This window comes from Pituophis catenifer, unplaced genomic scaffold (assembly GCF_029215685.1).
Source record: "Pituophis catenifer annectens isolate HBS135680 unplaced genomic scaffold, rPitCat1.0.hap2 SCAF_4, whole genome shotgun sequence".
Taxonomy (NCBI): Eukaryota; Metazoa; Chordata; class Lepidosauria; order Squamata; family Colubridae; genus Pituophis; species Pituophis catenifer.
The window spans coordinates 43,389,233-43,414,178 of NW_027256884.1; the positions used below are offsets into that span (position 1 = coordinate 43,389,233).

Here is a 24,946-nt window from a genome sequence, read left to right on the forward strand (position 1 = left end):
ATTAAGTTGCTTCCATCTAATTTTAATTTTATAAAGTCTGTAGGTAGTGTCCCAGAGTGTTGTGAGAAATTATTTATATTCAGGAGCTGTCCATGGTTTAAGACCTTAGCATACTCGCAATAAGGTATAGGTATGGTGAGGTATGTCTGTATTTACTTATCTCTCTGTTTTGGCTGGATCTGTGCTGACTTGTATTTATGTCTTCTTCTTTTTTCTTTGCAGGTTCGTTCTGCGCATGCTCAGTCCTCATTCTTCCCCAGTAGTCGACGACAGAGAATCCTGTGCCTGCAGCTCCCGGGATGAAGTCCCAGTTGGCCTTCTGTTCTTCGGCTTTGTTTCCGGAGGGCCTCTGGTGACTGAAGAATGCCCGGCATGCTGTCCAGCTCGTCGGGAAGTCTCCGGAGTTGCGGCGATCGAAGAAAAATTCACCGGAGGCTTGTCGGCCATGTTCCTCGATGCGGCCAGGAAGCGGAGCTCGATGCGGGCCGTCATTGGTGGTGAAGTCGGGTCGCTCAGCAAGGTGTTCTTCGGCAGATAAGTATGGTTGCCAGTGCGTCTTTTCTCGGGCGACTAGTTCTTCTTTTAGATAGTTTAGTTCTTTTTGACTTTTGATAGGTGTTAGTTTAGAATTTTCTTTTTCTTTTTCATTTTCTGATTGTTTGTTTGATATTTTTAGTTTAGTCCCGAATGCTGCAGTTAATACCTGCATGGCATTATCTATTTCAAGTTCAGTAGGTTGAGTGTTGTATTGGTTAAATAGTTGTTTTTTATTTATTTCTGGACTCGGGTAGGCATCTTCTTGGTAGGTTTTGTTTCCCGCTTTGTAATTTAAAATTTGGGATTCCTTTAATGATTGGTCGGCCATTTTGGGAGTATTAAGTAGATAAGATGGCCGCCATGAAAAAGGCGCGAAACTATCGCCATCTTCAGCGTTATTTTTATAGTCAGGGGTTGACTTTCTTACCTTGGATTTTTCTTGTTTATTATGTTCATTATTTGCTGCTGTTCCGTGATTGTTTATCATGCTGTGGATTTTCACAAGCAGATTTGATTCATCTGCAGTTGTTTCTATTAACTCTAGTATTTTTCTTTTTACTTCACCTTCTTTGTTTGAGGCTGAGGGGGTTTCTTCTGTTCCAGCTAGTGGTTGTTTGTATTGTGTTAGTAGTTACATTTAGTTAGTAGTACATTTTCTTGTAATTGTATGTGTTTCTTCATGTCTTCAATTAGTGTGTTTTTGTCAGGAGTCAGCTGGGCTGCCATTCTTTTTGTTATATATCTAGTGGCAGGTCTTCTTTTGTCTTTTTGTGATTCTTGCATTTTTATTTTTGGTTGAGCCTACCAAACCATCCTCTTGCTACCAATTTGTTACTTGTTTAATTATTCTGGTCAGGCCCAATATAAAAGACTGAAGCCTTTTTTATAACAAAGGTATTTATTTCTTGTCTTCCTCAGGAATACATTTGGACAGCTCAGGTTCTGACAGGAGCAATGACTTATATACAGAGGAGGCGGGGCAAAAGGTAAGTAGGAACCAATGAAAAAGATCATAATGACATCACACAATAACATATGTACAAATATACATATTTACAGAGAACAAGTTAGGTATTTTCAATTGTAACATATCCTTCCCCTGGAGTGGGGTGGGAATGGAAATTTTGCAGTATCCTTCCCCTGCCACGCCCACCAAGCCATACCATGCCCACCAAGCCACGCCCACAGAACCGGTAGTAAAAAAAATTGGATTTCACCACTGTTGTCCACCAATGGTCACCATCCAACCTGACTGAGCTTGAGAAGATTTGCAAGGAAGAATGACAGAAAATTCTCCAATCCAGGTGTGTAAAGTTTGTTGCATCATACCCAAAAGGACTTGGGTATGCTGCCAAAGGTGTTTCAACAAAGTACTGAGTAAAGGGTCTGAATACTTATGCCTATGTGATAGTTCAGTTTTTTCTTTTTAGTAAATTTGCAGACATTTCTAAAATTTTCTTTTCACTTTGTCATTATGGGGTACTGAGTATAGACCAATGAGAAAAGATGAATTTCAACAACTGTAGAATCAGGCTGCAGCATAACAAAATTGACAAAAATGAAGGAGGTCTGAATACTTTCTGAACGTGCTGTGTATCTTTCATTACTAACACTGAGCAGCTTAAACATTTGCAATTTTTAATGAGCAATTTTATGGAAATGATAAAATATGGTTAAATTTTACAATTACAATGTAATCATAATAATTTGAATCAAAAAATCAACTTTCACTCAGTAAGTAGGTAGGGAAGATTAATGCTTATGAAGTTGAAATCAAAATGGATTAAAAGGACTCCTCAATGTAATTTTTAGTATGATGACATTAACTGTTGTCTTTGTGGATGAATTTAATTTGTTAATGGATACATTGATTTCTATAGGTAAATGGGTGATCCAAATTATCTTGAATATAAATTCTTACATTTAAAGAGTATATGAAAAGCTTCATTTGTCAAAGAACATCATACGTTGGCCACTATAATGAACTGCAACTTTTACTAGATATAATTCATATTACTGTATATTGGATGAATGACTATAGATAATGTTTTATAAATGTATGGAATAAAGGGCATTCTGCCCAGAATTTACATGCGGGTTTAATCAAACCTTATGCTACCTAAGCACACATCTAATATCAAGTAAGTAATATAATCCATGTATGTTTTGACACAACAAAATATAGAAGCAATGGAAAGCATATATCAATGTTTAATACTTTCATAATATCAGGAATGGAAGCAATTGGGTTTACATTAGGTTAAATTATTAAAACATTTATGTTTTAGCCTTAAAGACAATCTACTCTCTGTTTACTATAAAATTGCGTGAAAGGAAAAAAAGCACACAAAATGTTATAATTATTGCCAATATGGTAGAAAAAAAAGCAACCCTCATCTCTGTATTTCCATTTTTTACTTAATAAACCACAACAACAAAAAACAAAATTGAGATTAATATACTACAGTAAGCTAGAGTAGCTATGAAAACATATAGGTGCTCAGCTTCAAAACACTAAGCTCCATACCAAGTATTAATTTAGAAGAATGGGATAATAAACAATTTTTTTTCATTTTTGCACTAGCAGTGGGAAATCAATTGATGGGTATTGCTTCTTTGTCATATATCTTGAAGATTTGAATTTAACCTATCTATGTCTATGAGTCTTCTGCTGAATTAAGATGAGGAGTTGAATTAAATCATAGTGTTGGAAGATTTGAGATTTACTAACTTTAACCATTCCCTCTTCTACATCCACTGGGCCTTTCTTGAATATATTGTCTCATGTATACAACACTTTTTTGTACTTAAAAGATAGTCATAATGCTTTCATAGATCCTTCAGTTTTTGAAGCCATAGATACTGACTACGGAATAATTCAGACCTGCGTTTCTTCCATTTTTGTGACATTTTTACTTTCCTGTTGCATGTTATAGATAAAACTTGGAAGCATATGTGAATGTATCTTTGCATTTAAGAACTTATATGTGAGTTTTATAAATATCTGATGGCACAGGTTTTTTTTTAATTAGACACAATTAAATGATACCTTTGGGATACAAATTATGTTCTAGACTCTAAGCCATAATTACTATATTGACAAATCCATATATTTATAGCATTTACATTACAGTTTTTCTCTAGGAGGTGAGGGTGAGATATGAAATTCTTGCATAACTTGATCTTTGAAACAGAATTTTAGGTACAACAGAGATGAAAAAAATAAAACAATGAGTTTTGTGATGAAGTGGGGATTTAGATCTAGATATTCCAAGTCCAAATTTAATGACTACACAATATGTTCACAGAATTCACTGTTACCCACTGCTCTCCTGGAATTTGTCTTCTGATAAAGAATAACCTGGATAGAATGGTTGAAAATGAGGGCCTTTACTAACACAACAACACTGCCCACTTTAGTAACAAAATATGAACATTACTGTAATGTTGAATCTCTAAAATTCAGTATCAGGTTGTATTTATTAGCAAATATTTTCCTAGCATTCCAATTCTGAGAATTGCCTCAGTCATTAGCATTAAAATTCAGACAATGAAACCAAAATATTAATTGTTTTGTGTAAAGGTGTTCCTTGCATTAGCATAGTTCAAGATTCTTAACAGTAAAGATAAAGCCACCGTGATATTATTTTGTCACATCAGAAAACTATAGTTGTAGCAAACATGAATTAAATCCAAATTTTATCATATCCATCAAATAATATGTGACATTATGTGCATTGTTATGTATATAAAATTTGGAAAAATATTTCACAATGATGCACATATAGAAAATATGAAAAATTACAACAACAGGCCAACTATCTGCTCTAAGTAAAGTCTTGAAACCAAGTGCATTTGCAATATACTGAATATATTTCTTTTGGGTGGAATTTCATTAAAAATAAAACCATAACTGGTATCTCACACACACACAAAAAAACTCTTAACAGAAGCTAGACTATATTTATATATGTATATATGTTCTTAGTCATATGCTAATGGAAAATGTGTTTCAGCTAATTGAAGAAAACAGATCACTGTGATATTTTTTTAATCATGAAAAGAAATAAAGAGACATAGATACCACCTATGTGTGTATGAGTTTATGCATATAGATATTTATTTTACAAATTGATCAGTATATTAGCAAGAAGCAACTAGTTAGTGTCTAATGTTTTGCAAGTTTTAACAGGGCTGTTTAACACTTATGAAAAAGCTTAAAAGCAGTGAGAAATCATGCTGACCTTCAGAGACTAGCAAACACACTCGTTCATAGTGTTCAAAATCTAGAAATATAATTCAATTGTAGCAAGAGGTGCATTTTTCTAAGTAGTAGTACATCTTACATTTTATCTTCCTTCCTTTCGTTCAAAATACAAATACAACTGTATATGTTAACACATTTACAAATATAAGAAGAAATATTCCAGTAAAGTTTTATTTAGTGCAAGTCATTGGGATGAATTAATTATAAAGAGTGATTATAAGGAAGCTTTCTACTGGGGGGAAATATAGAAGTCACTGAGTTACAATAAAACTTAGTGCAGCCATCTTGAATTGATATTACAAATTGTGTTTTATTTATTTATTTATTTATTTATTTATTTATTTATTTATTTATTTATTTATTTATTAAATTTCTATACCGCCCTTCTCCAAATAGGACTCAGGGCGGTGCACAGCCAAGATAAAAACAAAGCATACAAAATTTAAGAACAGTATTAAAATAATTAAATATTTTGGCCGAAATTAAGATAACCCAATTTAAAATCAATTTAAAATTTAACTCAGGCCAGCCCAGCTTGTTGAAATAAATAGGTTTTCAGGGCCCGACGAAAAATCCGGAGGTCTGTTATTATACGTAACTCTGGGGGAAGGTTGTTCCAGAGGGTGGGCGCCGTCACAGAGAAGGCTCTCCCCCTGGGGGTCGCCAGCCGACATTGTCTGGCGGACGGCACCCTGAGGAGGCCCACTCTGTGCGAGCGTACTGGCCGGTGGGAGGCTATTGGTGGCAGAAGGTGGTCTCGTAAATACCCCGGCCCTAAGCCGTGTTTTACTTACAATTGGAAACAGAACATTTGTTGTTAAGTGGTGGGATTATTAAGTAAAGCTATCTGATTTTACACCTTTTTCTGTTGTGGTAGTTAAGTAAATCATCATGGTCATTAAGCGAGACATCACAGTATTGCCATTCTTAACTTTCCTGTTGGTTTCTTCATAGATATTGATATCAGAAGTTGGCTGGGAAGGTCTCAAAAAGCAATAATTTGACCCTGGAACACTACAGCCATCATAAATTCATGCTGATTGCCAAATCTCAGAATTGCAGTCACATTACTGCAGGAAAACTTTGACTATCATAAATGTGAGGACTGGTTGTAAGTTACCTTTTTAGTGCAATTGCAACTTCAAATGATTGCTAAATGAATGGTCAAGATAACCTTTATTACACCACATAGCCTGTGAGTTCTGCACCAAAACAGCCACAAAAAGACACTATGCTTAACAATATGAATTGGTTTCATAATCAATTTTCTAACTTTAGAAAACAAAAAAAGTCACAAAGAAGCTATATTAACCTTCCACAATTCCTTAAAGTGTTTTGGTGTCAACTTCTTGAGCCATTGTATCTTGGAATTATGGAAGTAAAGTGGAAAATTACAGGAAAAGAAGTTGAGCAAAACTGGATTCCAACAAGATTATTTAGTTGACTTTACAAAACATGGATCAAGTCTTTATTCCTTAGAATACAAGAGTAACGAAGTGGTGCAGTCATAAAAAGGTATAGTCATAATTTTGAATCTTAGACTCCGAAATGTTCCAACATGACAAAGCATTATCTTCACCAAACCACATTAACTGTCATAAAAAGGGTCCTATACTTAAATCAATGCAAAAAAAATAAAAGTTAAAATACATCATATGGGTTTAATGGTTTAAGGTTGTAGGCAGATACTTGAAAATAAGTCTCATTTAATCCAGTGAAGCTCATTTGCTGAATGAATAGCCAAACACATTTTTTTTTACTATCAGAAAAAACCTCCCAGTAATGCTAAGTATAAATGAAATCAGGAACTAATGATTTTTAAAGAGAGAGAAGGAGAGAAGTTGCTGGGGAAAGAGGAATAAGAGGGGAAAACAATCACTTACCTAGAACCCCTAGCCTGTAGTTGATGGTTACAACAATGACATTTCCGTAGCTTGCCAGTATGCTGCCATCAACTATATTCCCTGTACCTTCCATATATGATCCACCATGAATATAGACCATCACTGGTTTCTTGCTGTTCTGATCATGAATATCTGAAAAGAATACAAGTAAGGAAAACACAAGAAAGTAATACAAGTATTAAATTTAAAAATCATAGTCTTTTTTTTTTTTTACTTCCAAAGAGCTAATTTTGCATATTTTTTCATTTCAAATGTATTTCTTATATGATCACCTCTATTTCTCTTTGGTTATAAACAATAACATAAAGCAAATATGATTTTTGGAAGAACTTTGGAAAAAAATACTTTAAGTATCATTTATACAGAATACAGTTGATTGTAGGACTGAAAAAGTAACAGAATATGCCCAATACTCAAATATGCAAACAACATAAAAATAGATTTTTTAGCTGTTAGAAAATCCACAGTGCAATATTCATTTCCAATATTCAGTTAGCTTATTAAACATGATTTTCTGCAATTTATGAAATAAAGAATGTATGTAGTTTGAACACAACAAACTGACATTCTTACTACCCCTCTCACCATCAACTAACATTCAAAGTACAAAAAAATCTAGGCAGAATATAATTTTTTTGACAGATACTTTATTCCTTCTTTCAAAGCACACTGTATGTCCATATAACATAAGCTACTTAGAGACACCCAGGAGTTCAACAGTACATTGTGTAATAAATATGTTTTGCCATTGACTTCTTTTAGAAAGTTCTTTTCAACTTCTAACTCTACTTTACTGGTAATCCTCCATCCAACAACTAACCATATCCAACCCTGCTTAGCTTTTCCATCTCTACTACCATTGGCAATTAATACAATGAATCACATAGTCAGCAAAATGATTTGTGCCAATTAACAAATACCAATTTAAACAGCACTTAAACAGCACTCCCCGAGTTGCTTTTACAGAACAATTTCTCTTACATATTCTTGACCATTAATGTCTCCCAATGTACCAGGCACAATCATGCTAGATCAAGCAAGCCCTGGTATCATTCAAAGGTACTGCCATTGGTTTGAATGACTATATTATACTACAAAGAGCAGCATAATAAATCAAGATCAAGACACATTTCACAATCTATTCCAAATAACCATACAACTGATTGCTAAGCACTGCAAAGAGTTGGCTTTGCTGGTTTGAACATCTTTCTTTGAAGATTTATTTGCTTTTGCAACTGATGAACTTATTAACTAGAAGTAACTTTGGATCACAATCAAAAGGAACGAAGATGTATTTGTCTGGATAATATATCACCAGATAATTGTTCAGATCTGATATCTTTACTTAGCTACAGATTGAAATAATGTTTTTTTTCAGAAATATCACATATTGTAATATGCTGTTATTATATTTATGTAAGAATTTTCAGTGGGAGGTGAAATAGTCTTATAACTAGAATTAAGTTGTTTCTGGGATCCCACAATCCTATATTTGAATATGGAATAAACACCTAGTTTCATTATATTTGAAAATAGTTGAAGACTGCAAGGAAAAATAAGATAACTGTTGCATTACCCAAGAAGCAGATATTTTAGCAGCTACATTTCTAAAAAATAGAAATCATCCTGAATCTTGAGAAGTAGGATATTAAAAGATGATCCCACCATACTATACACATTTCTGAATGGAATTGAATAAAAGACAAATTGGTAAAATATGTGTAGAATGTATTAGATATGAAAATTGATATGAAAAATCAGGTGAGAGTCCTAAAACAAGACCATACCAAGAGAAGCTGTCAAAAGTACACATTCCTAAAACAAATGGGTATTTCAATTAATTTTACATTTATGGCATAAGTTTCAACCCTAATTTCACATGGATCCTCTGCAGGCTTCATAGCTCATCATATCACCCCACGGAAAGGTAACCATAGATAGAAAATACTGGTACTTTTACAATGCCACTCAGTGCAAACTTCTATCATGAAATGTAATGTTGGCTGTGTTTATTTTAAATCTGTAAAACCATCACAATATATCAAAGACATATATTTTAAAAGGTTCTGGCTGAATTGCTTTTTTTTACAGACATTTGAAAAAGTATGCAGGTAAAAAAAATAAGACTAGTCTACTATAATGTATATAACTTTCTGACTTATTTTACTTAGAGAAAGGCATTTTTGCATAGTACAATATAATGGTCTGCAAGAATTAACTAAATCCATAGTAAAGTTCCAAATCCCTTGCATTTGATAATTATCAAGTAATTTAAAGAATATCCCTAAAAATTAAAAATATATACCTACCAGTTTGTCATAGCTGATACTGCCTGAGCAGCTGTAATCATAACATCCCACGGATGCTATTAAAATATTTACAGAAATAGGTTTCCTTGTAATTTTACAATAACGTGCAAGTGATAGAATTCCATATAGGACAGATATCATTTGTTGACTATTGTATAAACTCACAAAATAGCTTTTCAAGAGAAATGCGGGAATAAATGGTGGAGGCAATTTTGCCCCAATTACATGCAAAAGAAGGAAGCTTCAAAAAATAAAACAAAGCAAGTTAAAAGCATCAGTGAATTTCCTTGACTTGTTACATATTGAAGGTAAGAAAAAAAGAAAAAAGAAACCCAAGAGGAGTGAAATTGCATCCAGTATAAGGGAAAGAGAAGAAAAATAATGTGAAGGTGAATTTACAAACTACTAAAAGAGAAAAGAAAAAGAAAATATACAGAACATGCAAGGTTTCGGTTCCATTTCTTTTCTTCCCACTTAAAAGTTGGGAATTGGAATAAGCATCTGATTGTAAATAACATTTATGTTACTCACTTCACAGATATTATAGATAATTTGAACTCTTATCTCAAATAGGAATTGCAGTAATCTAAATGCTAATTTGTGTTTTAGAAAAAAAGGAAGGTGGATTTTAGATAAGACAAAAATAAAACACCACACCAAAACGTGTGTGATTAAATAAAGGAGGGGAAAATTTTTATGTTCATGCATATCAGGACTGCGGTTTTTTGGGGGGTGAAAAACAACAACAAAAATACCTTCATCTTCCCCACGATCAGTACTGGTTATATCATCTGCGCTTTTCTTTGTGTTGGCTCCTAGGTTCAAAGGGAGCAGGAGAATAAAGGGAAAAAAGATAATTTGAAAATGGCAAATTCCCCAAAATTTAAAGAAAATGATCCGGAAATTGCAAAAGAAAAAAATGTAATACACACAAAAAAAGTCAACATTTGTACTGGAAAAATAAAGGTTGCAAATTCCATAGAAACATAAATCTAAAAATATTCCAACATTTTTAAAAAAATGCTACTGGGAAAAAACTCTTATCTTGTGTTAATGCTGTTAGTTTGACTAAATTTGATTGGTAAAAAATGAAATTGATATGTATATATTTCTTTTTTACATTGAGAGTTCCATTTTCAGTACATGCTAGATCAAATGGACTTTTATGAAAGCTGTTTAAGAAATGGAGACATGATGAAAACAACTATGAAATTCAATATAAGTTATTCAAGATATGTTTTAACCCTAACCACACTGAACCTGGATCCCAAGAAATACAAGAAGTTGCCATCAATATTTCATGGCAAACCTACAGTATTTGAAAATAAGAAAAATTTCATAGACAGTTTATTAGCTATTATTTGGGTTTGCTGTTCAAAGGGGAAAATTCTACTGTGTGAATCAACAATTAGAATTGAATAATGTTCTCCAACAAAATCCATACATTATCCTTAAGACTGATTTTTTGTTGTTGTTCTGTTCAGTCATGTCTGATTCTCAGAGACTGCATGGACAAATCCCTGTAGTTTTCTTGGCAAAGCTTTTTCAGAAGATGCTTGCCATTGCCACCTTCCTAGGACTGAGAGAAAGTGACTGACCCAAGGTCACCCAGCTGGCTTTGTGGCCAACATGAGATTAGGACAGATTCTTAGATCCTAGCCTGATGCCACTATAGCAAAGTGGCTTTTGTTATCATAATAATTGCTAATAGATCAATATGAACATATAGTCAATTAGCACTTTATACAATCGACAACTTGTAGGTCAAAATCTATTTTACAAAGCTGATTTCAGACAAAAACACATCTGAATATGAACAAATAGTATTCACATGATTAACGCACTGCATTTTGAAAAGATGTGAATTAACCATGACAACCAAAACACAATTAATCACATGCACCCAATCCCCTAAAAACAGCATATAAGGTATTGTATAAGGTGGAGAATTTTGTATAATTCTATTGCCCTGAAACATTTCAAAAAGAAACTATAGTCCTTGATAGACAATTATGGCAATTTCTTCCAATCTAATGCTTTATATCTTTGTTAAAGCTTTCCATAAGAAACACCCAGCCTTACTCTCTCTTCTTATAGATGGATTTATCTGTGTGTACATTTTAAACTTTAATCTTGAACCAAACAGACTTTCATGTAGCAAAAAAACTGAAATCTATCTGCCTCATATAGCCTTTTTTTTTTTTTTTAATTTGATTTATATGCCGCCCTTCTCCGGAGACTCAGGGCGGCTTACAATGCGTTAAGCAATAGCCTTCATACTTTTGTATATTTATACAAAGTCAGCTTATTGCCCCCACAAACTGGGTCCTCATTTCACCTACCTTAGAAAGGATGGAAGGCTGAGTCAACCTTGAGCCTTGGAGAGATTCGAACCAGCAGTAAATTGCAGGCAGCTGTGTTAATAACAGGGTGTGTAGACCACTGTACTATCAAGGCTCTTTTAATGGAATTTCATTTCTATATTATCAAAGAGATGACATGAATGGACTGCTTTAGTGCCACACATCAATCTACAATGCCAACATTAAAAACCTGCAAAGGAACATGAATGTGGAATATACAAACAGGTATATGATTTACTGGGGATGCAATGCTTAGAATGCAGAATTGCAGGCAAACTCTGTCTACATCCTGGAGTTCAATCCTGATGGAGTTCAAAGTTGACTCAGCCTTCCATCCTTCCGAGGTTGGTAAAATGAGGACCCAGATTGTTGGGGGTAATATGCTGACTTTGTAGACCATCCAGAGAATGCTGTAAAGCACTATGGGGTGATATATATGTATATGTATATGTATATGTATATGTATATGTATATGTATATGTATATGTATATGTATATGTATATGTATATATATAAGTCTAAGTGCTATTGCTATTATTTTTAATAATATACAATGCTTTTGTCTTATGTAGAAGATAGGCAATGTATAATATTTTTGTTGTATAAATTGGCAACAGTATTCAATCTCTGAAGACTTTCCAAATATTTTATACTGAAATAAAAATATAATCCAATATATAAAAATCAAAACCAATTTGTTCAGATATAGCATTGTGTTCAATCATAATTTTATTTTTGCCGTTCATAAAGGTATTTTGAGTTTACCTCTGATCAGAAAAAAAAAAATATTGCTGAAACAGTTTAAGTCTTTGGATCATTATGAAAATATATATTAAATATGTGCATAGCAAAAGGAAAGTAAAAACATTCACTTTAAAAACAAATCCAAATAACAGGATAACGCAATATGGGACTGAAGCATTTTTTTAAATCATGGGGATTGCAATGTCGGTTTGAGGATTTTAAGGTACAATCCAGTCCAGCCCTGATTACCAGCAATCAGACAGAGCACCTTCAGATCTGCTCAGAGGAAGCTGGCAGTGGGAACAGTGACATGCCAGCATACATTCATTATCTTCTGTAGCATTACTAACATTTCCCCAATAAATAGCAGCTGTGAAAACTTACACTCAGTCAGAAATACTTGCTTATAAAGAACTTTCACTTCATTAATATGGCTAAAATAGGATGGATATACAGACACCAGTATTATTTAATATGTATGTCATTGGATACTCCTGATTTTACTTTTTCTTTTGTTCTAATTGTTGTTTGAAAGCCACCCATGGGTATGGTGCATAAGATGGGCAGCTAATATTAGTCGAACAAACAAACAAATCAATAAGCAAGCAAGCTATTAAAAGGACCTTCAGGAAATTTGTGGACTACTAGGAGACTACAGCTATTGTGCTTTTTTCTTAAGTGAAGATTGTCTATGATGGATTATCCTTCTTTTATTGAGTGAGATAAGGCACTCCAGTTTCAATACTGTTTTGTGTGTATGCTTTTATCATAGAGTGAATCTGACAAAGCTAAATAAGCCGCTTAGAACTGGGGTTGAAAAAGCCTATAAAGTGACAGGAGAAACAAACCAGAAACTGCAGGGAAAAGTCAACCGACTCCTTTGTTCTAAAGATCCCAGTTGCTTTTTATAAATAGAAGGATATGGAATATCAGGATCAAAGCTAAAGTTGAGAAGTAATTGCATCCGATATCAAGAAAGCTTAGTCCAGGAAACTAGTACACCCCCAACTAAAGTCATGTTTTCTAATCTACCATCTTAGTATGATGTAGCTACTGTTTTTGTGTGGTATATATGCATTGTTGCATTGGGAGCCAACACTTCAAAATTTAACATTGCTTAATGCATTGTAAGCCGCACTGAGTCTCCGGAGAAGGGCGGCATATAAATCAAATTAAAAAAAAAAAAAACCATTACAGGAACAATTTATTTTTACAATTTTTACATTAATTTATCATTTCTTTGCTGCTTTTTTTTTTTAATTTGATTTATATGCCGCCCTTCTCCGGAGATTCAGGGCGGCTTACAATGCGCTAAGCAATAGAAAAAATATTTTCTTTGCGTAGTCATGTGGAACTTCTTTTAGGAAAATGAAAAATGAGTGTGTGTCTTTTTGTTGGTTGGCCTGTCTGTCTCTTTCTGTCTATATAAATTTGTTATAAAATGAGATACATTTTAAATTACCCTGTTGATAAAATTATAGTGTGAATTTCTGTAGAAAATACAATAATACTCAAACAAATAAACCAACCATAATGGGCGTCTTAAGCAGTTTCTATTAATATGTGTGCCAAACATGCTATTACAGCATTTTTAATTGTGTTTTAATAGCCTGATAATGCTTATTTATCTTTTGTTATATACTATTTATTGCTCAAGAATCAGAGATTGCATAGCCTTTTATTAGTACTGTTTAGTAATCAATGCATTGTGCAGTTATTCAGTATAACTAATATTGAATTTTTAATTTTTACTACTTCTCTCATTTCATTTTTATTCCCAAAGTAACCTTTGACAGTGAGATCATTTTCTCATTACTGTTAATTTATCTGCATTCTATTTTTGTGGATCTAATAATTATTCTTAATGTGGTTATATTGTTATTGTTTGGTTAGACCTCACTGTTCACATATTTAATTAAATTTCTAATTTGTTTTCCAATTCTCATAACCATATCATTTTACAGAAAGAAAATACAATGATTTCTCTGTTATTTATCACGTCTTTGTCATCCCCTTTCCAATGCCTCTGTATTTTAAAAAGACAGGCTCAAGAAATGTGTACATTTCTATACTGCTTATTGTTCAGAATACATGATAAATTTCATATAATATTAATATAATTATTTTGCAATCCTATTCTTAGTTAATAATATTAATAAGCACATGAAATCCAATGTAAGTAGGATTATGTTATTATAAATGTGTATGTGTGTATTCACAATGGTGTCTTGGTATTCAATGTTAATTGATACCAGGAAGCATGACGAGTACTAAAAAAGATGAGTATAAAACAAACCATGTGATTTAACATGTGATTTTATTTTATTTATTTATTTTGGCCAGGAAAGACTTCCTATCTGCCCTTCTCTATGGCAGAAATCTTCCCAACATGGCCAAATTCCTGTCCATGCTTTACAGCCAATCCCCACCTCTTTTTATAGTGATCTTCCTGGCTTGGCTAACTTCCTGTCCATTCTCCGTGGCCATCCCCCTCTTCCTATTACAGTGTGTTGAGTACCAAGAAATGAGAAGTTTCAGGATATTTTTGCCTCAAAATGCATCAAGTACCAAATCCGATGAGTTTTGAAGCCCTTGAATATTGAGGTACCACTCTGAGTGTGTGTGTGTGTGTGTGTGTGTGTGTGTATGTGTGTGTGTGTGTGTGTGTGTGTGTAACATAGATACAGTACTGTGCAAAAGTGTTAGGCAGTTGTGCAAAAATGCTGTAAATTAAGAATGTTTTCAGAAATTGAAGTATTAATAGTTTATTAAGTAAGTGACAGAAGAGAAATTTAAATAAAGCCAATATTTGGTGTGATTATCCTTTGCCTTCAAAATAGCATCAATTCTTATACTTGCACATTTGCACAAAGTCAGGAATGCTGTAGGATTAGAGTCAGGTGTATGATTAAACCATTATACCAAGAAGGTGCTAATAGACATCAATTTCATATGTAGGTTGAACACAGTCATTAACTGAAACAACTGTGTAGGAGTCTTAAAACTGGATGAGGAACAACCAAACTCTGCTGCTAAGGTGAGGTTATGGAAGACAGTTTCATGTCACAAGTCATACACCATAGCAAAACTGAGCACAGGAAAAGACAAAAGGTGGCTATACTGCATTAGCAAGTTTTCTCTCAGGCAAAGATTTCAATGCAGACTGGGGTTTCAAGATGTGCTGTTCAAGCTCTTTTGAACAGCACATCTTAAGATAGAGATTGCACAAAGAAACAGGCAATGTTGAGAACCACAGACACAGTGGTAGGCCAAGGAAACTTAATGCAGCAGATGAAAGACATATCATGCTTACTTCTCTTTGACATCATAAGATGTCCAGCAGTGCCATCAGCAGAGAATTGGTATAAACCAGTGGGAGCCAGGTACACCCATCTATTGTCTGGAGAAGTCTGGCCAGAAGTGGTCTACATAGAAGAATTGTGACCTAAAAGCTATACCTCTGACATGGAAACAAGGCTAAGCGACTCAACTATGCATGAAAACATAGGAATTGGAGTGCAAAAAATGGCAGAAGGTGCTCTGAACTGATGAGTCAAAGTTTGAGATATTTGGCTGCAGCAGGAGCAAGTCTGTTCACCAAAGGGCTGGGGAGAAGTACAATAGTGAGTGTCTGCAAGCAACAGTGAAGCATGGTGGACGTTCCTTGCAAGTTTGCGGCTGCATTTCTGCAAATGGAGATTTGGACAGGATAAATGGTGTCCTCAATGCTGAGAAATATAGACAAATACTTATCCATCATGCCATACCATCAGAGAGATGTGTGACTAGCCCCAAATTTATTCTGCAGCAGGACAATGGCCCAAAGATATACCCAATGTCATTAAGAGCTATCTTCAGCATAAAGAAGAACAAGAAGTCCTGGAAGTGATGGTTTCTTCCCCACAGAATTCTGATCTCAACATCATTGAGTTTGTTTGGGATAACATAAGGAGACAGAAGGATTTGAGGCAGCCTATATACACAGAAGATCTGTGGTTAGTTCCCAAAGATGTTTGGAATAACCTTGAAGGAACCTTCCAAGTTCCTTCAAAAACTGTGTGGAAGTGTACCTAGAAGAATTGATGCTATTTTTGAAGACAAAGGGTGGTCTCACCAAATATTGATTTGATTTGGATTTCTCTTTTGTTCACTTTGTTTACATTTTTGTAAATGTAAACGTAAAATAAACTGTTGTGTCTTTACATAATGATGTGCTTAGTTTTGCATGCTTGGTTGTCTTATGCCATATGCCTCTTCTCCCGACCCAGTACATCTCTTCATTCAGAAACTGCCCCTCCTTTTATTTTACACACCCCAAATATCTCTTGCACTTGTTTTTCCTTGTACTGTGAAATTCTTTGCACTGGGGGGGGGATTTTGATAGCTTCCCTTAAAAAGAGGGGGTGAAGTTGTTGGATCACCATCCCAGCAAAAAAATTTCCTCCTTGCCCTCTCAGCCAAAGGGTTGCCCACAACCAAGCAAAACTTCCCAAGACAACCAAGCATGCAAAACTAAACACATCATTATGTAAAGACACAGCAAAAGCGCCAAACAATAGAGATCTACAGAACTCCGGAAGATGCACCAAGCATTTCAGTGATCTTTTGATATTGCCCAGGTGGAAGAAGAACAAAAAGAAAGGGAAAATGCTTTTGAGAAGTGGCAGGGAATGGGAGAAAAAAGGGGAGCACCCTTGTTGTGCTAAATCAAGAGGAGATTAAAAGACGGGTGTGAGGGTTGACAGGAAAGCAGCCACAGCTCCAAAATGGTGTGTGTGTGTGAGAGAGAGAGACAGAGGGAGGGAGGGAGAGGGAGAGAGAGATCATCCCAGTTGCTTGACTACCAGAATCTGATAGATTGACATGGTCACAGCTGCTGAACTTTGATGAAAAGGAAACCAGAAAGAAAAAGAAAAAAGGGAAGTTGGGAATCATTTTAAAGTAACCCAGCAGCAACCTGAAACCTACTTTTCCAGCAAGAAACACACACCAACATACATACACATACACACACACACACGCACGCACGCACACTTCTATGGCCAACCGTAAAATTCACCCCAGCAAACCAATGAATGAAATGTGATTAAACATTAATGTTTAATTGAAACCCACAGAAGTGGTGTGCATGTTGGTGTGTGTCTCTCACTAGAAAAGTAGGTAACAGATCCTGGTAATAAGAATAGTACATTTCAGTCATTCTCTTCATGTCCCACCATGCACTATCCAAATGCTACTGGCAAAGCCTCTCTGTAACCCCACCACACACACACACACTATCCAAAGGCTGCTGGCAAAGCCCCTCTGTCATCCCCTCCCGTTGCCATCCAAATGCTGCTGGCGAATGTGAGACTGCAGCCTCCCCAGCCCCTCCTATACTACTGCTGCTTTCCAGCACCAGTGTGCCTAACACCACTGGGAGTGCACCAAAAGCATGCCAGAAACTAGAAGCATCAGAGGCACATTTAATCGTCTATGGGAGGAATTGGCCGTGAAGAATTGGGTTGCGCTGCATCAGCCACGATTAGGCAGCCTCAGAGAAGCAGAAGAGATGTTGTGGCAGCAGTATATCAGCGGTGGAGGACCAGCCATGGACAAAGAACCATGGTGGGTCAGCCGTGCTGGAAAATCCAGGGTGAAATGGACAGGGTCATGTAGCCATGAAGAATTGTCCCAGACCCTTCTGTGAGTGACTCTGAAACATGATTGAGGCCTATTGAGATCAACTCAACATGGCTTAGTTGAACTGGAGAAGAGCTTTAGGGTACATTACCACTAGTAAAAAGCAGTGCCTTGACATTCAATTGTATGACAAGCAGCACATTCAGTCATATGATGATTACAATCATAAAAACATTAATTCTATCTGATAATCTACTTTATAAAGCAAGTTGATTATTTAAATAACAATATCCACTATTAGAGGCATTGTAATACACTTCAATATAGTTTATCAGTTCTCACTGATAACCATTATTCTAACCATTAAGAATAATTTTTCATAATTTCTGAAATAAAACATGTATTTATAATCACTTTCAGAACTGCGTTATTAAATGCTCCGTATTTGTTAAAGCTTCTCATGCCAATAATAACAAAAAGAAATAAAGTTTCCTAAGCTACAATTTAAATGTTACATTTTAATTGTTTCTTTAAACCTCCAATGTATCACGATGCTTACATCATGCTGCGTTGGGTTACATCATGTTATGACCAGTGATGTAACCCGTCGCAATGCAATGCACACATCGCATTTTGTCAGTAAGTTAGAATATTAGGATGTTGTTGACCTGACTAGAGGGACACTGCCATAAGGTAGAATACACTCCTTCTAAGTCTCAAAATACAAACTGGTACCTTCTTGAGACATACAACCAAAGTGCCGAAACAGTGTCTTATTCAATTTTACACATAATTAGTGTGGAAATATACACTGAAAGGCACATTTTTCCAGCAGCAACCAAAACGTTTAAGACAACCCCGCCCACCACAAGCACTCTGTATATTAATTACAATTGTGTTATTTCTGTAATCGTACTATTCATATGAAAGATCAGATGGTGAAGTTTTTAAGAAGAAAAAGTTTATAATGGTTGGAATATTCAACATTAAAAGAGTATAGGGTTCAAATTCCTTTTCAGCTACAAGGCTGCCTCTGTAATTTAGATTTTTTAATATAGTAACATAATAATAAAGCTGCTTCAAAAGGCTCTTAGGAGGATAGAAGAAAACAAAATCTAGCTCGAGTTCTTTTAAGAAAGGTTGGGATAAAATATTATATGAATAATTGAAATAACTTATTTTATGGGCACCCTTTTGTTGATTTGTTAATTAGTTTATTTGAACTGATTTTATCAGTCATCTGAATATTATATTTGATTTTAGAGTTAGGGTTACATGGTTATGGAATAGCTAAATTCTCGCTAAGTTTTGATGCTAAGTGGTTGGCATTAGTCCACCTGGAAAATCTAAGCATATCAATAAGTGGGTACCGATGTGCTTTATGGATGAAAATTACATTTCAGCCAACATAGGAAAATCATATATAAAATGCCCTAATTTCAAAGAAAGAGTGAAGATCCATTCTGAAATGTATAAAACACTACACTTCACAAAATCAACACACAAATAAAAGTTGACACTTTTGATCCAAATTGAACGTGCATGCTCTCTGATTATTGCTCTCCAGAGAGTGGTTTAGAAGAAGTTTAAAAGCAAATATATGTATCCCAGGATAATCTTGTTCGGTCACCCAGACCAGAAGTTTGTTCTTCTAAGCTTTTGGATTCACGCTTGAGCCCATCTTCAGAGAACTTCTGTTTACTGAAATGTGTGACTATTCTACTTCTTGTATTTCTGTGGTGCCAAGTTGGGTGTAGCTTCTTATTGGTTGATTGGGGTGTTGATGGCTGGGTATTAAGCCATTGGCTATTGTTTCCTTCCCAAATCCTTAGCTCCTAAATACCTGTTAAGCTGGTGGTAAATCAGCACTCCACAGGATAACATGGATGTTTACAGAAGAAATTTAGAAAAATAATTTAGCTCTATGACAGCAGTTGTAGAGTGGTTGTATCATTGTGATACTGATCTATCCATCCATCATATATATATTACTATTTGGGGTGTCTTGGATAATAACTTTCTGTAAATCTAGTTAGCTAATATCATTTTTCATAACTTAAAGAACATTAACTTGAAATTATAAAAATAGAATGTTCAATATATCTAGGGTGAAGATAGAATTAAGTTTTTTTAAAAAAAGAATTAAACTTCAAATCCTTAAAAAATAATGTTAGCTAGATTGTATTCAGATCTTCTCTGGCCTAATCAATCATCTGGATTTAAATATAGAAATTTGCACATTTATTTCAATCAGAACAAAGCTGGAAGGGACCTTGGAAGTCTTCTATCCAACCTCTCACTCAAGTAGGAGACCCTATACCATTTCAGACAGGTGACTGTCCAGTCTTCTCTTAAAAACCTTCAGTGATGAAAGCCCTACCAATTCTGAAGGCAAGCTGTTCCACTGGTTAATTGTTCTCACTGTTGGAAAGTTTATCCTTAATTCCAGCTTGCTTCTCTCCTTGATTAGTTTCCATCCATTGTTTCTTGTCTTGCCTTCTGGTGCTTTGGAAAATAAGTTGGCCCCTCTTCTTTGTGGCAGCCCCTCAAATACTGGAATACTGCTATCATGTCACTTCTAGTCCTTCTTTTTGCTAGACTAGCCATATCCAATTTCTGCAACTGTTCTTCATATGTTTTTTCTCCAGGACTTTAATCATCTTAGCTGTTCTTCTTTGCACTTTTTCCAAAGTCTCAACATCTTTTTTGTAATGTGGTGACCCAAACTGGATGCAGTATTCTAAATGTGGCCTTACTAAATATTAAACGACGTTTAATATTAAATGTCGTTTAATATTTACCCCTCTCCTTTTTCTTCTCCTCCTCCCAACTGGTAATTAATACTTAAACTCTCCCTCCCTAATGTACTTTTGATTGTTATTTTATGTTGCTGCTCATTGATAAATAAATTGTGGAACAGTACGCAAGTAAAATAAGATGCCTTTCAATAACCTTCAATTGACTCAAACAGTATTTCCATTTTAATGGATTTAATAGATATGAAAGGATCCTAGTCTGTTACAAAGAGCAAGAGTTAATATTATTATAAATTAGGGACATTATGCACCATGAACATCTTACTGTTTTAATATTGGAGGGCCAAATAAATACATACACGGAACTACATTAGCATGATGCTGCAATAATGGGAAAACAAAGAAAAATAATACATTTCCTAAATCTTAGTATAAAATTAGTCATATACTGTATAAAATACTGTTGTGGGATATAAACTAAAAGAATTGATATTTCTGCCAGGAAACCAAGAAAGAGTTTGTTTCTAGAAAAAAATAGGTATATGAAGGTACATGAAGACATTTAACTAAACATGATAGCTTTTTAGAATTTAGAATTTGGAATAATGATTTAGAAAAAGTACTGTTGCTTAAATATGTTGATAAAGTAAACCTTAGGTACATAATTAATGAACAAAAAGTCAGGATAGCAGGAGAGAAAAAGAGAGAAATTAATTATGATTCATTATGTATATTTAAAGACAGTTACATCAAAAACAAACTGATTTCATTTATTTAATTAAATTTTAATTCTATCATCTCTCTATCCATATCTGTCTGTCCGTCCGCCTATCTATCTATCTATCTATCTATCTATCTATCTATCTATCTATCTATCTATCTATCTCTATCAAATTTATTTCCCACATATGTTGTAATTCAGGTGACTGAGTGGCTTCATGAACCTTTGTGCATGATGAATTAAAAAACACTAAAGAAAAGGCACTAAACTCTTCTAACTCAATAAAAATATGTGTAGGATTTCATTAAATTCTTAGGAATCATATCTCTTCTATAATTTTTTATTTTAGTATAAATTGGGGGAAATTGTTGCATTTTGTTGCCTATGTACAATATTAACATCATTACAAACAAATTTAGCTCCTGGATTCTTAGCATATAATAATGAAAAATAAATGCAAAGAAATATTCTTTTACCCTACTATAATAATAACGGCATTGGTCGCGTTGGTTGATGATCTCTGGAGGGCTCGGGACAGGGGTTGTTCCTCTGTCCTAGTCCTATTAGACCTCTCAGCAGCTTTTGATACCATCGACCATGGTATCATGCTGCACCGGCTAGAGGAGTTGGGGTGGGGGGCTCCGTCCTACAGTGGTTCTCTTCCTTTCTCTCTGACCGGTTGCAGTCTGTGTTGACAGGGGGGCAGAGGTCGACCCCGAGGCCCCTTGTATGTGGGGTGCCACAAGGGTCGGTCCTCTTGCCCCTTCTGTTCAACATTTATGTGAAGCCGCTGGGTGAGATCATCCATGGTTTCGGGGTGAAGTACCATCAGTATGCTGACGACACTCAGCTGTACATCTCCACCCCGGACCACCCCAATGATGCCCTTGAAGTGATGTCCCGGTGCCTGGAGGCCATGCGGATCTGGATGGGGAGAAACAGACTCAGGCTCAACCCATCCAAGACCGAGTGGCTGTGGTTTCTGACATCCCGATATAGTCAGTTGGTGCCATCACTGACTATTGGGGGCGAATCATTGGCCTCCATGGAGAGGGTTCACAACTTGGGTGTCCTCCTGGACTCACAGCTGTCTTTAGAAGAGCACATGACGGCCGTGGCCAGGGGGACTTTTTATCAGGTCTGCCTGATTTGCCAGTTGCGTCCCTTTCTGGATTGGGACTCGTTAAATACGGTCACTCATGCTCTCGTTACTTCCCGCCTGGACTACTGCAATGCTCTCTACATGGGGCTCCCCTTGAGGAGCACCCAGAGGCTCCAGCTGGTCCAGAATGCGGCTGCATGGGTGGTTATGGGAGCGACGTGGCGCTTCCATGTGACCCCCTCCTGCGCGAGCTGCACTGGCTTCCAGTGGTCTTCCGGGTGCGCTTCAAGGTTTTGGTTACCACCTTTAGAGTGCTCCATGGCATCGGACCGGGGTATTTACGAGACCGCCTTCTGCTACCAATAGCCTCTCACCGACCAGTACGCTCCCATAGAGAGGGGCTCCTCAGGGTGCCGTCGGCCAAACAGTGTTGACTGGGGGCCCCCAGGGGGAGACCCTTCTCTGTGGGGGCACCTACCATCTGGAATAAGCTTCCCCCAGAGATACGGAGGATCCCGGACCTGTGCACGTTTCGTTGTGCTCTCAAAACTTTTTTATTTCAGCAGGCTGGCCTGGCCTAACTCTCCTCTTTTAAATTTTTAATTCGTGATTTTATAAATTGGATGTTTTAATCTGTGTTTCGGCCAAAATATTTAATAATTTTAAGGGATTTTTAATATTTGTATTATCTGTATTTTATCTTGGCTGTTCACCGCCCTGAGTCCTTCGGGAGTAGGGCGGTATAGAAATTTGATTAATAAATAATAAATAAATAATAAATAATACTAATTTGTGCTGTATACAGTAGTTAAAATTCTGGCAATGAATTTAAAAGAAAGGCCCAGCTGAGATAAGAAGAAAAATATTTATAGGTTATAAATAATTTTGGTGTAAGAATGTCTGTCATTAAAGTATATTATTGGGTTTTTTGTTTGTTTGTTTGTTTGTTTGGCTATCCAATATCTTTCTCCTTCCTTATCATAGTCTCATGAATCTCAGATATTGGTCCAATACTTTGCAGTATGTGCTGTATTCCTTTCTTTGTAGCTGATCAATTATTTGTATGCTAAGGATTTTCCAGTGCAGGAGTCACCAACCTTTCAGACCTCAGGGACCACTAAATTCATAAATCCCGCAGACCACTAATTTGAACTGCCTAATGACTGGCTGGGTGGGCGTGGCAAGGTGGTCATGTGACTGGGTGGGTGTGGCCAACTCAATGTCACTCACATCGAGGGGCACCTTGCCAGCCTCTACTCACTATTCCTCGCCTGCCTGCCTAGGCTCTTTAGGGCCCCAACAGGCAGCAGTTGCTGGAGCTAAGCAGCCACCATGAGAAAGAGTTGGCAAAACAGCTGGCTCAGTTCAAATTGGATCTGACTGAGAAGGTGGCTTAGCAGAAGCACCTCACTGAGAACTACAACCATAGGCTTTCCAAACAGAGGGAAGACCTGTGGGAATGCAAGCCCAGGTACCAGCACCTGGAGGCTCAGCAGGCTGAGATAGTCAGCCAGTTCCAGGCCATGATGCAGTCCCACTGGAATAAGGTCCTCCGGCTCTTCGCCAGCAGTGGCGCTTCCCTCCAGCCTTCACCCAAAGCCCCACACCAAGAGGCTGAAGCAGACCCCAAGTCAGAATTTCTGCCGCCTTCTGACCCACACAAAAAGACCCCAAAGGGGGAGTCTCTCTGCAGCAACACAAACGTTCATTGCATGTATCTGTCCCAGGGGCTGTAGTTTGAGGACCCCTGATTTAGTGCAATATAAAAAATGCAAATAATTTTTCTAGCGACCACCAAAATTTTCTCACGGACCATCAGTGATCCACGGACCACCAGTTGGTGACCGCTGTTCCAATGTACCCTTCAGAGGTTTGATAGACCATCCCTCTGCTATTTAGTCCTGGATACTTCACCAATATTTCTAATTAAATATGGTGATGATATACATAATGCCAAAGACAGATAGATGGCAACATAACATATTCCTAAAAGTATTGCAAATCTATTGCATCTGTATATAGACCATGAGAAAAAAAATGAATGGGAATGGAGACTTGAACAAATCTTAAGAGTGTGTGCATGTTTTAACAGAAAGTAACCCCAGTGAACACATTCAATCGTCATTTATTACAAACTAATGATTAAATTATACTAATAATTTATTTCCAATAATGAAACAGGAAAACATTTGATGTTAGATGACTTCTATTGTATTAAAATTGGGAAGTAATGGGCTGTAAGGAGTGGTTGGAACATTCTGATGGATAAAGATAGATATGAAAACAACATTCTGGAAATTAAGAAAACAAATTGTCCCAACATGTATGTTCCAAACAGTGAATTAAATTGTAATACTGTCCAAATTTAAACTAATTGTAAATTAATGGACTCCAGCACATTCTCCTATCAAATAGCATCAGAAAAACAAAGATCTTAGATGATCTGCAGGAAGCAACACAGGAAGCAAGAAGAAGTGATTGCCTGGATAGGTTCAACTAAATTGAACATCCAGTTATGATGTCACTGCAGTACCCCCATAGAATGAACATTGGACTTACCTTGAACGTTCTTTCTATGTGCACTGCAGGAGAGTCCAAGCATGGGTTAATTTCAGTCTGTT

At 35.9% G+C, this 24,946-nt stretch overlaps 1 protein-coding gene across 3 annotated transcripts in view; it reads right to left on the minus strand.

Annotated features, from left to right (window-relative positions):
* The window catches only part of NLGN4X (neuroligin 4 X-linked), a 146,480-nt gene that overhangs the window by 72,403 nt on the left and 49,131 nt on the right, over positions 1-24,946 (minus strand). The window contains exons 2-3 of one of the 3 annotated variants that reach the window (XM_070942800.1): positions 9,773-9,832; positions 6,688-6,840 (exon numbers count right to left, since the gene is read on the minus strand). The exons of 1 other annotated variant lie outside the window; for it this stretch is intronic. In XM_070942800.1, the coding sequence (XP_070798901.1) occupies positions 6,688-6,840; positions 9,773-9,832 (213 nt within the window). The remainder of the gene's footprint in view (positions 1-6,687; positions 6,841-9,772; positions 9,833-24,946) is intronic. One more of the 3 variants, XM_070942801.1, reaches the window with a different exon arrangement.